This window comes from Patagioenas fasciata, chromosome 11 (assembly GCF_037038585.1).
Source record: "Patagioenas fasciata isolate bPatFas1 chromosome 11, bPatFas1.hap1, whole genome shotgun sequence".
Lineage (NCBI taxonomy): Eukaryota > Metazoa > Chordata > Aves > Columbiformes > Columbidae > Patagioenas > Patagioenas fasciata.
Window position 1 is genome coordinate 10,808,709 of NC_092530.1, and position 16,534 is coordinate 10,825,242.

Sequence of the window (16,534 nt, forward strand, 5' to 3'; positions counted from 1 at the left end):
AAGGGAGGGAAAAAAATGAGATTATATAGACTACCATACACCCGACTTGAGAGATGTGAGCTCAAGACAAAGTTTAATTTCAAAAAATAGAAATACACAAGATATCATGAAAATGATTTCTATGTCATTTTTTGAAAGCATGTGGATTCAATCTATAGACACTGTAATTTTGTTAATTGTAAGAATCAAAGGATGCTTCCTATATACACTCTCCCTATAAGAAGGGGCAATCGGTACAACTTACTCTGGGGAGATTCCGGTTGGACATGAGAGGAAAATCTTTGACAATGAGAACAATCAGCCACTGGAATGAATAATCTCCCCAGGGAAGTGGAGGAATCCCCAGAGTTGGACACTGTTAAGGTTCAGCTGGACAGGGTGCTGGGCCAGCTTGTCTAGGCCGGGCTTTTGCCAGGCAAGGTTGAACCAAGTGATCCTTGAGGTCCCTTCCAAGCTGGCACTCTGGTTTATGAACTCTCAAGAACATCCTTTAGCAGACATTCTCATCAGGGACTGAACCTGAAGTGCGTCTACAGGACGCAAATGCACAAAGATGGTAATTCAGGAGGTTGTCTGCGATGTTTAAAAATATAGTACTACAGCGTTAAGCCATGAATACAACAACAGTAAGAGGAGAGAGTGCTGATACTCTAGAGATATGTCTCAAACATTCTTTGTTTTATGTAACTACTGGTTTTAATCGGTTTTAAAATCCCCCTAACTATTATAAGAACTGTTTTAACTATTCTATTACCTCTTCAGCTGAATCAATGGCTTAATCATAAGGGCATTTCTAGAAATCTACAGGTTTCAGAGAGGACCAGAAATACTGACCCATAAAATCTCTGACAGAATGGTAAATTCAGAGGATTTTTTTCATTGCTTCCACATAACTCTCCCTCTCTCCTGTACAGAGGTTCTATACAGCAAAAGAAAAATTCCCTCTGTTACTACATCAGTTCTTATAGGAATGGAATTAGAATTTTCTGATGGGGTTTTCAAAAAGACCAAAAGTTAAGTTCTCTCTGCAACAAAACACGAAAGTAAACTTTGGCGGTTTCTAAAAGATTCAAACCTTTGCTGAAGAGTCCTTGAGTTCGTTGAGGTTGTCCTGTAGAAAATGAATGGAGATGACACGTAAGCTGGAATTGTTTTCAGAAACCAGAGGAACTTTGGGAAGCGTGGCCGTGCCCTTCAAACAAAAAACAGCTACTCCTTCTGGAATAAATCTTATGTTAATACTGTACACTGAATAAAGCTAGGAACTGAAATATATTTTAAAAACAAAGAAAGAGGGGTGGGGGGAAAAGACAGTCATATCTATTCTCTAGACCAAATTATTAAGTAAACTACAAAATACGTTTATATCTAATCCTTCATAAAACAGAGAAAAAAACATTCTCCTGACAAGACAAAATATAAAGAAAAAATAGTCGTGACTCTGAATACAGCTGAGCCAGGTTTAAAATGTATCTTCTCCACGTTCAGTTAAATGTGGTAGAAGTCACTCTGACTTTACATTGCCATTTACAAAAAAACAGGCAAGAACCATCATTTTGAGTAGTTATCACTGTCACTTGCTTCCTCAAGACTAGCAACAGCTATTTGATTTCTCCAAAATTAGTCTAAATCTTTAAAGTAAAACTGACATAGAAAAATAAGTACTCTGAAAAAAAAAAACAAACCCAAAAACCACACACAGGAAAAACAGAAAAGCTTGTTCTAAAGTTGGTAAGATGATGAAGTTTAAAGGCCCACATAATCCATCACAGTGCTCTTGATGAAGTATTAGTAACTTACAGTTTTAAACGTTCAACGTACTGCAAATTCAAAGATTCCATGAACACAGATGGTTTAGAAATAAAATAAATATGGAGCAAGGAATGGCTACCCTGAGTCTTCAAGTAGGCTACGCCCATGGTTTTGTGCTGCGCTTGAATGCTTGGGGTTTCTCTTTGCTGGGTAGGAGGCTCGGTTGCCACATCTGGTTTTATCGTAACGCAGGGCTCAACATGGTGGGAACCCATTGGACATAAACAAACCTCGAAGGGAAGGTACAACCGAAGCTGCATGTGCACTGAATATACACAACTACAGGAGAACTGATCACCAAGGAGACTTTAAAATGGAACTCCTTTCCAGACTCCTCCTTAGAAGGCACATATCGGTATGATGCTCATCAAGAAGCCTGATGAATTCAGAGGTATCGTACATCCCGTATCATCCAGGAATCTTCAATGATATAGATTCTTCGATAGCAGCGCAGAAAAATACGCTCCACTCTGCTGCAAAGACTCATTTGCTTGTAGCTACCATTGCACTCCAAAAAAACTGACCGCTTAAAACAATGAGGCACTTCTGTGTAAAAATTCTTGCAATTTCCAAACACTATTTACAAAATTTGTGCTAGGTCCTTGAAGCATTATTCTGGATAATGAAAAATATTTTTATAGAAAAAAAAAGACAGTCCGCCAATAAAGACAAGGAATGCATTTTCTAATGCAACATAAAACCTCCAGTGGCTCCAGTGTATACTTGGCACAAAACTTGAAGGAAGTCGAACATTGGCATCCCAAACTCGTGAGCCTAACATGGGTGCTGCCTTCCTCAGGCTATACTAACCTTTACTGTTGAGGAATGTGACGGAGAAGAATGTGTATCAACTTTGCGGCGTTTTTGTTCTGAGAAAAGAACAGAAAAGCAGCATTATTAAAACACATATAAAAGAGGATATTCTAATAATATGCCTTTCTGAAATATCAAAATACTTTAAGCTAAACTTCAAGTTTTACCACTATGTAAATATTTTCTTAAGCTATCTAGGGTTACCAGCATGCCTTGACCCTCTTTATGAAAGCTTGCAGGAAAAGTATAATGTGAACAAACTGCTGCAAAATTATGCTCATTTCAAACTTCCATTTTATGTGAGTCTGTATCTGAATTTCAGATTGGCTACAAAGACCCTGAAGAGGCAAACCCAATGAAAAGCATTACAAGCCTCCTTTACTTGGTTTGCCTTAAGCAGTGTAAGTATAAAACTCAACACTGGCTTCAGATTACACGTACTTAGAATATCAACACTAAGGATTTATTAACCCTTAATGTAAGATGGAACTGATAAAGTTTCCTGTGTCCTTAAGGACAAAGGCCTACATCTTCCACATAACCTTTGAAAGGAAACAAGGGTATGATGAAACTTGCAGAGCACACTCCAGTTTTTTGCATTAAATTTTTGCAAAATTTGCAAGGCCAGTTACATAAATATATTTTAATAAAAAAACATTTAGACTTATAGTAAGAATGACAGGTTATCAAAATGAGCACTCACTGAAGACACATGAAGTTCATTTCATGTATTCACACAGTTCGCCTTTTGGAGATTTCCTGACTACCTACTTCAGGCACTAACCGTATTTAAAAGCCGATGCCACAATGCCAGCTATTATGTAGCAATTCTTTCTCACCATCTCTAACATTTTTTGTAATTCAGTGATTTTCCAGTGACACGTTCTATTATTCTAGACAAGAAAAGGAATTAAGTATGTAAACTTACCCCTTTCAGATTCTGATGTTTCTGATCTGGGAACAGGTGACTTCAAGGACCCAACTACTGGCATCTTTTCTCCTCCTTTAGCATTTTCCTTGGATTTCATTTCCTTTGCTACATCTTTTTCTCTGGATGGCTCCTTTTCTCTCTCCTTTTCTACAGTTGACTTGGACTCAACGATGGTAACAATTGTCTTGGATTTCTCTTCTTTTGAAGCTTTTTCTTCTTTCTTAACTTTTTCCTTCTCTTTTTCAGATTTTGGTGTTTTCTCCTTGATCTCTCTTACTTTCTCATCTTTGTTTGCCCGTTCTTCCTTTGGTTTATCTTTCCCATCCTTCCCAAGTGCCTTCATCTCTGGAGTGGCAGCTGGAGTCTTGTCTTTTTTTTCTTTATCTTTTTCCTTCCCACTTTTTTCTTTATCATCCTTCTCTTTAATAACTTTGCTGTACCAAAAATAAAAAGGCCAGTTAGCATGAATACAAACCCAGTTCTAGTTTTATCACAAAAGTTTGACTTCAGATGGCTTGACAGAACGTCCTGAAGCAGTCGGGGCCAGATTTCAGGTGTGCTGTCTCTTTGTCAGAACAGCAAAAAGCAAACATGCTCATTTGTTTTACCTTTATCTAGCTAAAATGGAAGGCATTTAACAACACCATCAGATCAGTACAGCTGTATATTCTGGAAGAGATAATCTCACTTATTTAACTTTGAATAAATGGAAACAATTTCTATGGACACTGAATGTAAAAAAGAAAACCCAGGTCCATTTCAAGTGTATTCTATAGTTTGGAAGGAAGAAAACAGAGAACGCCAAAGAGTGCTTTTCCTTACCTATTAGAAGCACTGTTTCCATTGCTTGTCGTCACCTTTGGTGCAGCGTTGACAGCTTTATTAGTAACTTTCACCACACCTTGAGACTTCTCCTTTAGTTTATCTGCTTTAAAAAGGAGAACATCTTTATTTCAAAAAGTTAATATACATCCTATCAGTTAAAATAATACAAATACCTAAGCATATGCATGTAAGATCATGTGTAGCTAGCAGTTAAAACAGGTAACTAAATGCACAACACCCTCTCCCAAAAAGCAACTAAAGAACACACACTGACTCTATTCTGCACCAAAGTTTAATGAACTGAATTTTGATAGAACAGCCTGTAACATCTGAAGAATTCTACTTAAAAATAAATAAAAAATAAACATAGGTTTGTTTACCGGTCTCCTCAGCATTGCCTTCGTCCAGTTTAACTGTATTTATTGTGAGAGATGTAGGCATCCCAGCACCACCCGGCCCATTTTGCACTGTTGCAGCTACAGCATTCCTGGCAGGTGGGTCTTTGTGGTGGAATTCATTTTCAGGTATCATGAAAGGCTTCCTACTTTTCAACTGCCCAGAATAGCTGCAAGTCGCACAGATTGTTAAATATGCACAAACATAAAGCAAAACATGGGTTGAATTTTAAATGAGGACATAATCTAACAGTTCATATGTTATTTGTTTCACAGTTTTTCCCAACTGATATGCAGTTTCTTCCCCTCTATCGATGAGTTCAAAAACAAAAAAAACCAAAGACACAACAAAACCAAACAACACAGGAAAAAAATAAATCAAAGCACACACAAACACCAAGAAAACAAACCAACCAACCCACTAGACGCAGAAGCAGCACTACTTCCACTCCTCCCCACTCCTCCACCAGCACACACACACCTGCCGAACACACAGAAGAAACAGCCTACTGACAAAACTTCAAACTGTTAGGGCAACTACCCCTCAAGCACACAGGAATGAGTCTGCATTCATCACAGAAAGATGTCGAACATAACTAGGCATTTTAGTTTAGCATTTCAGAATCATATAAACTTCCAAAATCTAAGCGGTCTTCACCAATAGCCCTTGGCTTTCTTCATTTAACTCTCCCTCCTCTCTACTTGCTGCTCTACTCTTCCTCTAAAATTAAGCTATGCTCTTGTAAGTGGAAATCTTTACTAGTTATAGTGTCTTGTAAAGGAAATTAGTGATCATCCAGCACAAAATGAAAGTTTTCATTCACACTGCCAGCCCTGAGATGCAGGATAGCAAAATCTTCTGTGATAAGGTAAAAATCAAACGTTAGGACTGTAACAGTTCCGAGTCCTTAGAAGCTTTTCATGATCCACTTTTAACCACTTTCTTAAAGTAAGGTGTTGTTACCCCATAGCCAACGCATATAGATCAGGTCTCTTCTCTTTCTCTTCCTGACATATCTTGTGTACTCTTCTTTCCAAGGCTTGGCCTAGGTTCAGCACTTTGGGATACCACGGAAGGATTTTGGTCAGCACAATCAGGATATTTCTGATATGTGTATATTCGCCTGTTTCAAGGCAGTGCACAGAAGCCTAGAACACAAATGAACTCTAATGAAGTTGGGGTTCTTTATTCAGGCTTTCAAAACCTTAAGTTTTTCAGCTTCTTTATTTACCTTAGTTAGTTTATAGTGCCATTTGTGTACCACGTGTCTAAAATTTTCATAATCCAACTGATCAGCTTTATTTCCACCATCAAATCCAGTTGCCCGCAATATAGTAAGGAAGCCTGGATAGTTGCCACATTCCTAAATGCACATAAAGGAAAAAAATATATTTTCTGAGAAGCATAAAACCAGTAATTCTGCAATATTTAATATAAATGAAGCACTTTCTCACTGATTCTGCTAAAGACTAAGACATGATCACACTTGGCTTGCACACACACTTTTTTTAAAAGCTTATTTATGTTGCAATCTTAGCTGGGGGTGAGAGAAAGGATTATTTGCAATTTAACTATTATAACTTTTGCAAGGAGTATTATTAGAGTTTCCATATGCTTCCTAAATGATCCTCAAGACAAGTTCTGAGAAAATCAGAAATGTAAGGGTTTTTTTTTAAGCCACTATATATTTTGACACTATACAAAATTACTTCTATTAAAACAACATGAATTAATAAAACTCAATTCTAAGATTATGCCACCAGAAAAATTCAACCACAGAGTGTTTTTAAATCGAACTAACAATTTCATTAAATCCACTTTGATTTGGTCGAGTTACAAAAGTGGCCATTGCATATTCTCATGAGCAAACTCATTTTAATAACTTCACGTACCTTTTCATATATGACTCTGTCACTGTGCCATCTGGTCACAGTCTCCAGCATACAGCATAAAAACCTGCCATATCTACTGGCTTCGTTTTCAGTGCAACTTGCAACTGTATATATAATATCAGAGAAAACCTGTGAATAGCAGTAATAAAAAGTTAGTGAATTTACGGAATTAGAAAAGCAACAAGAATTTCAGATTTCTTTCATCTAAACCACCACTACACTGCATTCTACAAATAAAGGAGATCTCTTATACTCTGTTTTCAAGACTCTATTACCCACCTGTTGGCCCTTCACACTTAGCCCAGAATCTAAGCACTGCACATAGCTGTTTCTGACACAGTTTTCCATAAAGCTTGTTTTGTTTTCAAATTAATAGTTTATTTGAGCAGGTAGATGTAAACACCGAGCCAAGCTGGGTTTTTCTCCTGGCTGTAGAAACGCAGACAATTGGAAGGTCGCAAAGCCTGAATGCAACTCCTGTGACTGCTAATGACTTTGCTCAGAAACTCTGGTCTCATCAGGATAAATCAAAACAAAAAGTTCTTGAAAATAATCCCCTGAAGCTCTAGGAAAACTTGGTTTGTAGAATCTAGAGTACAAAAGGGAACTTTTGGTTTTCACGGATCCTAGAATTAAACATCGGTCATGATTTTGTTTAGCACTTCTGGGAGCCAGGGAGGATAACAGTTTTTCATGCTCATAATAGTAATTTAACTACACATACACAGTGGCAGCTACTTACTCTGTCATAGCAGAGAAGTGTGGAGAAGTTAGGTGTTTTCTGCTGATGCACCAGTTCCACGAAGTGAGCACAATAAACTGCATCGATTGCCGAAAAAATGCACCGAGGAAATATACATAACTGCAAAAATTTTGTGATAGTCTCGTTTTTGGTAGACTCTTCAAATACAAAGAAGTTGAGAGAAAAAGAAAGAAGGAAGAAAGGAATTAATGGGTTAATACTCAACTACTCACTTCCCCATTATTTCAGTATTGCAAATGCATATTCTCGAGTTTGTACATTAGGTTGCTTGTATTCCAGACGTGGTTTTGGCACTGCTCAGAAAAAGTCAAAATAAGCTTAACAGTTCAAACATGGGGGGACGGTAGAGGGTGGTTGTAGCAAACATTTCTTATTGTAGAAATCCTTCTATTACACAATGCGGAAGGGGAGGGGGAAGGTCAGAAAAAAACTTTGCTGAACTTCTCCACCCGCTCAAATTCTTCACATTAGCAAAAGGAATACCATCTGCTATTTATGTACAACACTTGTTTCTCCTTTCTAGATGGGGTCAAGTTTCAGCTCTGTTGCCTTAGAAATAGAAGAACAAGCTGTCTGTGTAGAATCCCTTAACAATCATTTTTCCAATCGACCAGCCAACCAGTGGAACAGTTTTCAGCACACCACTGTCCCAATACACACACATTTTGCGCAAGTTTCATTCTAACGCTGAGTTAAAAGACTGCACTGAATGCTCAACAGTCACCCCTTCCATGTGGCCAACCACTGGCTGGTTAACACAACAGCCAAACACACACCCCAACTGATCCTGCAGCAGCTCGTGTCCAGTTAACAATGAGCACAAAAACAAGCTTAGAGTGACGTACAGCACACAAAAGGAAGGTAGGAGGAATATAAACACATGGATGAAAGCACAGAACTCAAGACTGTGAATGGGTGCCTTCCGAGGAAAGTCAGACATCATCCTCATGATGGTAACTGGTGGTTTTGCACTGGGACTCTTGCACGGGCTGCAGGGCACACGTCACAAGACCCAGGATTTACTCGCTTTGATTCTGTGATGCTCATGGAACACAGATTGTTCCACAAAGGACTATCAGCTTTTACTTAACTAAAAATCTCATGTTGACTTTATTTCATTTTAGTATCTACCCCTCAAAGGTTATAACAAGCCTTTGACACTTAAAAAACCAAAACAAAACCACCAAGAGAATCACAGCTCATCGAACAATCAAGTGTATAAGTTTTATTTCAAAAATGCAAAAGTAAAGAAAGTAAACAGTCAGTCAGAATAGCCGGTTTACAATTGTTACAACTACCAGTCTACTTATTCTGCCAAAGATTAACCTACTCTTAATGATATAACACTATTAAAAGTACCGACACAAGCAGCCCATCTTATAAAACAAAAATAAATACTAATACTTTCTAAAAATAATTTTAAAAATACTACTACAATTGATGTGCTGTTCAATTTCCTTATTTACCATCTATAGATAATTTCTTGCAGTGGGGACACTGCTGAAAAAGTTTCTCTCCGGACGCAATGCTGAGAAACTTCTTGCAGCTGAAGCGTGAGCACTCCCAAGCCAACAATAAGCTAAGCCCTGTGGCCCACAAACGCCTGTGTTGTTAGGAGTACATGTTTGTATGCAGATTGTACCTACACAAATTTTTACGTGCTTTCGAGTACTTCCTTAAGCAAAGTTATCAGCCAGCTCTAGACAAAGCTTCAGTCACGCAGTACTTTTTCAATCAGTAATCTCATGTAGCTAATTAGCTGTCCATACCAGTACATTTAATATTTATGGGGAATAACCTTTCTCAATTTAACTATCAATATTTCTTTGTTAAATCAGTTGGGTGGGTCTTACGTGAGTTGGACAATAACACGCTTTTCCACTGGATTATGCTAGGCTTCTTGAGACAGGCAAACAACTACTACCAGTTATAAACCAAAAGTTCTTCCAGACAAGAAAACTGACCAGAGAAAAACATGTCAGATTAACCATACTAGTAGAGCTCACAATCACTATGCAATATTACAGAGGCTTCGTCAGAGAAAAATGTTCTGCCTCCTGCATGTCTGCCATATGAAACATTCACATGCTGTTTCACTTCGTGGTGCTCCTAGGCTGGCACAATATTCAACTTGTCTTTGGAACAGGGTTTATGTTACCACCCAAATAGCAGTGTATTGCTCCTAATTGTGGGACTCAAAGTACCTTGACTCAAACCACTCACTGAGAGTTACATGCCTATTTCTTGCAATGTAGCAATTATCCTAACTTAGTAGCGTTCTAACTGCAATAAATAAGTACAAGCCATCTTGCAATTACAACTTCCCACTGAATTGGTCAATGTCTTATTTATTTTCTGAATTAGTGCAATATTAAAAGGTCTCAACATTGCAAGAAACAAACAAAACGCCTCCCTGAAAACCAACCACTCAGCATTTGCAGCAAAGACACATTCGAATTAAAAGTCTACCTTGCTAACAGACCTCAACATATAAAGAGATCAAATTTTAAAATCCACATTAAGAGTATTAGTGCAAGATGAACTTTTAGTTCTGGGGACAGTGATGACAACAACATCCAGAGTGTTTCCCCTCTACACACTTACTTGCCAGAAGCCAGTTATCCTTCTCTAGTTTCAGTCTCTGTAGAACCCTCTGCACGTGCTCCAATTGCTTCTTCTCCTCTTCCAGAAGCTTGTCCTGAAGAGCTGTGCAACGTTCTTTTTCCTTTTTCTTTTTATTTGGAGGCTTTAAAACATCAGTGCAACTCACTTAGCATTATACTAACACTTGCTATAAATAGAGCAATTAAATTCCTGACAATGCCAAAGAATACTTTAAAAGCTTTCTATTTCAATAAATAATGTTCTGCTCTAGTAATCAGCTGATTTTATGAACATTAGCTGAGTAAAGTTAAAACAAAAGTGAACAGCTAAACCACAGATATGAGTGTCAAAGGTTGCTGTCAGAGACACAGATTTTCCAGTAATTTTCACTCAGTAAAGACACTGGTACTTTTCACGCAGGAATTATAAGGAAGATTCAATCCAAATTATGTGCATGTGACAAATCGCAGGTGACATAAAACCCTCCAGAACAATCTTAATACGAGATTTTACATTAAGAGAAAAAGAAGTCTTTCAAGGTTAGAAAGTTTAAACTGGACCATAAAGTTACACGAACATACCATTTCCTGATTGTCATCTATGGCTTTCATCTGGACTTTAAGTTTATTGACTTCTCTGTCGTAGCTACTATGTGGAACGGCAAGGTCATACATTGTCAAAGACCAGAATGTGGCATAAAACTGAGGACTGATGTCATCCCAAACCTTGGGAAGGTGCAGAGAAATCACAGCATCATGAACAGGAGCCATCACTAGCTCACATGATGTAATGTACTTGTGAACTTTGTGCTGCTGTTTATTTCCCTTCTCAGCTTTTTTCAGTTCATCATACTTAGACTGTGGATTAAAAAAAGAAAACAAAATATTTGTAATCTTTGTACACAAACAATATAGTTTAACTCTTACAATATAATTTAACTTTTCTCAAAAAACTTTCTATATAACAAACATTTACACATGTGAAATGTCATTGATATACATAAAGCATTGAAGAACATCATACAGAACTTTTAGTATTCATCCATATTGGATTGATTTCTCTTTCTTCACTGATCCTTCTACCTGTTGTTATAGTAACATATTATACTACACCAAGTAAAAATTGCTCTCAACATTTAAAACTTTAGATGCAGGGACCCTTCCTAAGATACCACATTGTTTGGCAGCTGCAACATTTTCCCCCACAATAAAAATCCATCTAAAACGCCTGCAGAAGAACTTAAACATTTGGGGGAACAGAGAGGGAGAGAATTCCTACTGATCACCCAAATAATCAGAAAAGACAACTTCATTAGCTATAACTTCTGTCAGCTGTGTGAAAGCTGACACATGGGCCATATTTTCTATTAATATAAAGGATAACTGACCCACAGCTGCTCTTTCTACCTCAACTCAAAGCTTCTGCAAGCTCTATTTTGCAAACTTAAAACTTTAGCAGGAACCCAACACATCTATTGATAACATGTAACGCAGCAGCACTAACAGCAGGCAAACAGAAGAGTTCTACTTACTGAGATGTGGTGTGCGTACATGGGTCTGGAGAGGAAAAACGCAGCATCGTGAGGCGTGTGAAACTCATTGCAGAGAACATCAATAGAAGGCACTCGCTTAATGTAATCCTCTGTGCTCAGGTTGGATGCTAAAAACCCACCAAATTGTACCAGGGTGTCGTGGCACTGCATGTGAAAGATACAAACAGGTAGCATTTTGTTCAAAGGTGAAGTCGGGGAGACCTTAAAAGCTTGCTTTTATTTATTTTTTTGTTTTTGTTTTTTAAAAAAAGAGTTAACAATGCATAGTACAGCAAGAATTTTCTCATACAGGAAGAGATGCTAAGCTTTCCATGTAACATACTTCTGTCACTCGATGCTGCTCCAATTCTAACTGCAGCACCTTAAAGACCAACCAACCAACCCCAACAAACTACAAAAAAGAGGAGAACTATAAGAGCATTCTGTTCTACCAGAATAAAATTAAACTACTTCCTATTACCTACGGCAGCAAAAGAATTCAGGCTGCTTCTTTTTTTTAAAAAAATTAAGTTCTTCTAACAAAGTAAGATCATAAAAACAAAATAGCAAACTTAAGAAATAAGAACTTTTTTCATAAAGGATGTTTTAATCTTTCACTCAGAAGTCACTTCTCAATATAATGTATATTTAATACACCCATGTATTCTAACAATGACATCACTGCAACTTAATATATTGTGCTGATACTGTAAAATTTACCAAAGAAAAGGGGTGGGGGTTCTTATAAACACAAAGTGTTTCTACTTGCCTGATCATACAGTTTTCCCACCAGCTTCAGATGTTTTTCCCCTCCCTCCTGAAAGATTACACCATTTCTCTGCTGAGCCATGAGCAGACACAGTGGAAGGGCAAGATCATGGTCCAATAATGCATCCTTCAATCTCTGAGAAGATTTTTTCGTATTCCTGATTTGGCCAAAGTATCCACCCTGTGTAGGACAGAAAAAGATGTCCAAGTTTGGAAACAGTGCATCACAAAGTATTAGAGAAGCCATGTGTGCTTCTGACTACAGAAATACTGATGAACTAACATCAGTACAGTTTCCCATCTGTCAATAAAACTCTCTCCTTGGATCCTGTACTGCAATGTATGTATCTAAGAAACAGAAACAAATTAGTCTTGCATGTTATTAATTAGTCTTTTACACAGTAAACAAAGAGCGACATTTCAGCTGTGGTCTGCTGTGATCTGCTCCAAGTCTCTTCTCTGTTCAACACAGGAATTTCAGATTTTTAGTTCTGATAACAGCTATTCAATGCCCCAGGGAGCTGACTCCAGGTCAGACTCAACTACGATTCTGATGCCGAGGCTGCAGCAGTTTTAACCGTTTGAAAGGTTTAGGACGTTCCTCGGCTCAGCAGGGAGCTGCTCTCGCAGAGCAGGACGAAAGAGCAGGGCTGCGCAACATCCCAGCACTCCGGCTGCTGCAACTTGCAGCTCTCACACCCTTCTGAGCTATGCTGCCAGAGTTGATCAAAGTGTCCTTAGAACCACCATGCATAAGCAACAGATATTATTAATCACATTTAACACAAACACACCTCAGCTTTCAGTTGTTCTCCACCAGTCATGGCTTCCAACTGTTCCATTGTCATTTCTTCTGTAATTTCTATCCCTGCCATTTTCTGTACTACCTCTTTTAAAATGAGCAAATCAAAGCTGCACAGAAAACAGAAAAGTGGAGTGAAACAAGAAAATTTGTTTAAGAAATGGCAGCTATCGCATTCAATATACTGTACAAAACAATACTATGATGCACATTAAAAGAAATAACATTTTAATCGTTTTTCAAAGAAGAAAACAGTGTGCTGAGCGTACAAGGGTTTCTTTATTGCGAGTAGAAAGTCAGTACTTAAAAGTAATGCAGGTATTCAACAGCTGGATTCCAGAACCCCTTCAGAACGATTTCATTGTTTCTGAAAGTAACAGTGAGTGTGGTGCTATTAAGTATCAATAAATTAATCAAGGTTTATTGTTTCCTTTTGTTGTTTTACATGCTTCATACTATTGGAAAGGCTTAAGACCTATTCATGTTATTTCATGAACATGGAATATTTTAAATGTTATTTAAAAATTTCTAAGAATAGTACACAGCCTAAGAAATTTACTGGAAAAATTAGCCTGGAGTGCTTATCCGGAGCATGGAAAAGATTTTTTGACTTAAAACACATAACATACAAACCACTCCAATAATCACCCCATCCCGAGCCCAGGCTTTACCTCCTGCTCTGCATTCTACAAGGGCAATGACTTTTCCTCAACAGTGGTAAATTGTATCTTGAATGATCAAATCAGCAATATTTTCCAGTAACTTCTGAAATTTGTGTGTCCTACTTATAAAAAGTGTTGACCTATATCCTCCAAAACAAAGTTTTTTATATTGCAACAATTTATATTGTTTATATTTTGTTTCCTTTTCCAAACTTAAGTACGTCTTCTGTCTAGTAACTATGTGATACAAGCATATACTCCTGTTCAAATGTCTGAATGCTCCAGTCCCATGGAACTGGTCATAGTGGTAAATTAATTTTATTTCTATGACCCCAAATACTCAACTGAATATGAAAAATTTGATTTTTTTTTTTCAAAATACTTCAAGTTTTAGTACTTAATTCTGGGGAAAGACAAGAAACATTACTTACCCTTCCTCTGTAGCTCAATGTGATTGTACCATCATCAGAACACAAAGCAAATTGGGGACAGGGGAGCACATGAGACTGAGTGTCTACATTGCAAGGAAGGGAAAAAACTAGGTTTCTCAACATATATACCCTAAAATAACACGCTGTGTTATCTCCATTGGTAAGCTGTCTTTCAGTAAGCTTATGGGGATTAATAATAGAAAAAGGTTGATACCTATGTGATAAAAATAACACATTAAAATTAAATAAATGAAACAATTATACTAAGTGATGATGATGGAAGGACAAAAGGAAAAGGAATATCCAAATTGCAAACCTTGTTTACAAATATTCTTGAGTCATTATTAACACTGATGCATCAAGAAGTAATTCAACTGCCTTTAAATAAATTGGATGGAATGTTTAAAATACTACTAAAATGTTAAGAACTATCCCTGCAGAGAAGACATTATGAGAAAACAAAACCTCAAACTGGAACAGTCACACCCTTTTATATCACATACTTATTTTTTAAATAACACAGAATAATTTCTATGACAGTATTACAGACTGGCATGGTTTTTTCCCTGTCAGGTTCGTTAGTAAGAAAAGTGTACTAAAGTAAGTTACAGATGAAAACTCAGTACTTAAAAAATATGTCACAGCTAAACAGAGGAAAAACAATGTACTAAAGAGGACACTATTCTTCATTCTATTTGAATTTCTTAACCTTCTGGGTATTATGAATGGAGTTTTACTGCTACTAGAGAAACAACTACATCAAACACCCATGTATCAGCAAGCACTCAAACAACACATTATAAAAATTGAGTTTATAAAGACTTGCCTTTTCCCAGCTTTCAGTTGGTTGGCTACATATTGAAGCAGACCTGCAAGTTCAATCGGGTATTTTCGGAAAACTGCACCACAAAAGCTAGCCAGACCTAAAGCGAGGAGAAACAGCCGTGACTGCACCTCATGAGGTACTCATCATTGAATAAGCATTAACAGCATACATGTGGAATGTTAGTAATACAGGTATTTTTGTAACACAAAGAAAATATATCTTGCTATTGATTTAAGTTGCCAGCTCTCTGCTTTGTTTAAAATAAACAGATGGCAGATCCAAGTGAAGTATCCATCATACTCATCAATAGTATGGTAGATCATAGGGAAGCTGAACTATTTGAAACATTAATGTAATAAATAAAACAAGAACACTAACTCTGCAGCCAGCTCGAGATGGTAGTGTCATCATGCTTCATTCTCTCCTTCTCAGGGTTTGCCAGAGCTTCAATGATACAGTCTTCAGTGTCATTAAAGAGAATATTTTTCCTCAATTTGTAAGAACAAAAGTTACACAGTCCTGTTTTTCCAGTTCCACAATTTGTAATATACAAATGCGATATGTAAGTATGGCAAGAATGATAGAGGGGATCCACTAACATAGTTATGGTATAACAAAAGAAAATCATTAAAGAAATGGTAACTTTAAAAGCAGTATCTACAGAATGACTATGCTTTCAAGAACAAAGTAGTAAAAAAGCCTTTAAAACATAACATTTCATAGAATGGAAGAACAGAGAGGGTTCAGTAAGCCACTAAGACTGCAAAGGTATTTGCAAACTTCACTAAAATCTCCAGTAAAAAGTAGCAAGAACAGAAAACAATAAAATATAGTATTTACTCACAGACAACAGATTTAATCTGGCTACAACTGCAACTTTATCAGTATATTGATGTATTGATTTACATAAAAGGATACATGCCAAGACGTCATAGTTCAGAGAAGTGAGGTATTTCAGTGAATCAACAACTGGAGTTATTAGGTTATCATATTTTTGTATTTGTGATAAAATCTGAAAGTTATAAAAGACATACAGCTGAACAGGAACGGTATTCTTTGTCTTTCACATAATAAATCAAAACCTTTTAACAATGCCTGTCTCCAAAACATACACAAAACACCCTTTGAAATTATTTTTTCAGAAGATCCTAAACCACTTTCAAAGTAACTGGCAATGTCATTATTCTATCTAGTACTTTAGAGATCAGTGAAACATATCTCTAGCATGTAAGAACAATTCTGTATAACTGTTTTCCTTTTCAGTTCTCAGAAAATAGAATTGCAAAAGCATTTCACTCATTTTTTCTAAGATTTCTTAAGAATCCTAACCCTTAGCAGAAAGATTTTCTGTTGCTTCTTATAATAATAAAAGACTATTTTAAAAAATGAACCTAGGTCATGAAAGAATACAAGCAAACTGTACTAACCAAATTTCAGAATGTTCTCATTGATGCATGACGTGCATGCATTGTGTGCAT

The 16,534-nt window shown here is 37.0% G+C and overlaps 1 protein-coding gene across 9 annotated transcripts in view; it reads right to left on the reverse strand.

Moving 5' to 3' along the window:
- THOC2 (THO complex subunit 2) overlaps nucleotides 1–16,534 on the reverse strand; it is a 47,839-nt gene that overhangs the window by 7,959 nt on the left and 23,346 nt on the right. For 2 of the 9 annotated variants that reach the window (XM_065846834.2, XM_071813441.1), the window contains 17 exons: nucleotides 15,975–16,068; nucleotides 15,435–15,515; nucleotides 15,057–15,153; nucleotides 13,130–13,247; nucleotides 12,337–12,516; nucleotides 11,568–11,732; nucleotides 10,618–10,893; nucleotides 10,037–10,178; nucleotides 7,412–7,569; nucleotides 6,670–6,798; nucleotides 6,009–6,140; nucleotides 5,741–5,925; nucleotides 4,762–4,946; nucleotides 4,379–4,481; nucleotides 3,554–3,990; nucleotides 2,623–2,681; nucleotides 1,076–1,111 (listed from right to left, as the gene is read on the reverse strand). In XM_065846834.2, the coding sequence (XP_065702906.1) occupies nucleotides 1,076–1,111; nucleotides 2,623–2,681; nucleotides 3,554–3,990; nucleotides 4,379–4,481; nucleotides 4,762–4,946; nucleotides 5,741–5,925; nucleotides 6,009–6,140; nucleotides 6,670–6,798; nucleotides 7,412–7,569; nucleotides 10,037–10,178; nucleotides 10,618–10,893; nucleotides 11,568–11,732; nucleotides 12,337–12,516; nucleotides 13,130–13,247; nucleotides 15,057–15,153; nucleotides 15,435–15,515; nucleotides 15,975–16,068 (2,577 nt within the window). Of the gene's footprint in view, nucleotides 1–290; nucleotides 531–1,075; nucleotides 1,193–2,622; nucleotides 2,682–3,553; nucleotides 3,991–4,378; nucleotides 4,485–4,761; nucleotides 4,947–5,740; nucleotides 5,926–6,008; nucleotides 6,141–6,669; nucleotides 6,799–7,411; nucleotides 7,570–10,036; nucleotides 10,179–10,617; nucleotides 10,894–11,567; nucleotides 11,733–12,336; nucleotides 12,517–13,129; nucleotides 13,248–15,056; nucleotides 15,154–15,434; nucleotides 15,516–15,974; nucleotides 16,069–16,534 lie in introns of those variants that run through there. The other 7 variants (XM_071813439.1, XM_071813437.1, XM_071813438.1 and 4 more) reach the window with 5 other exon arrangements.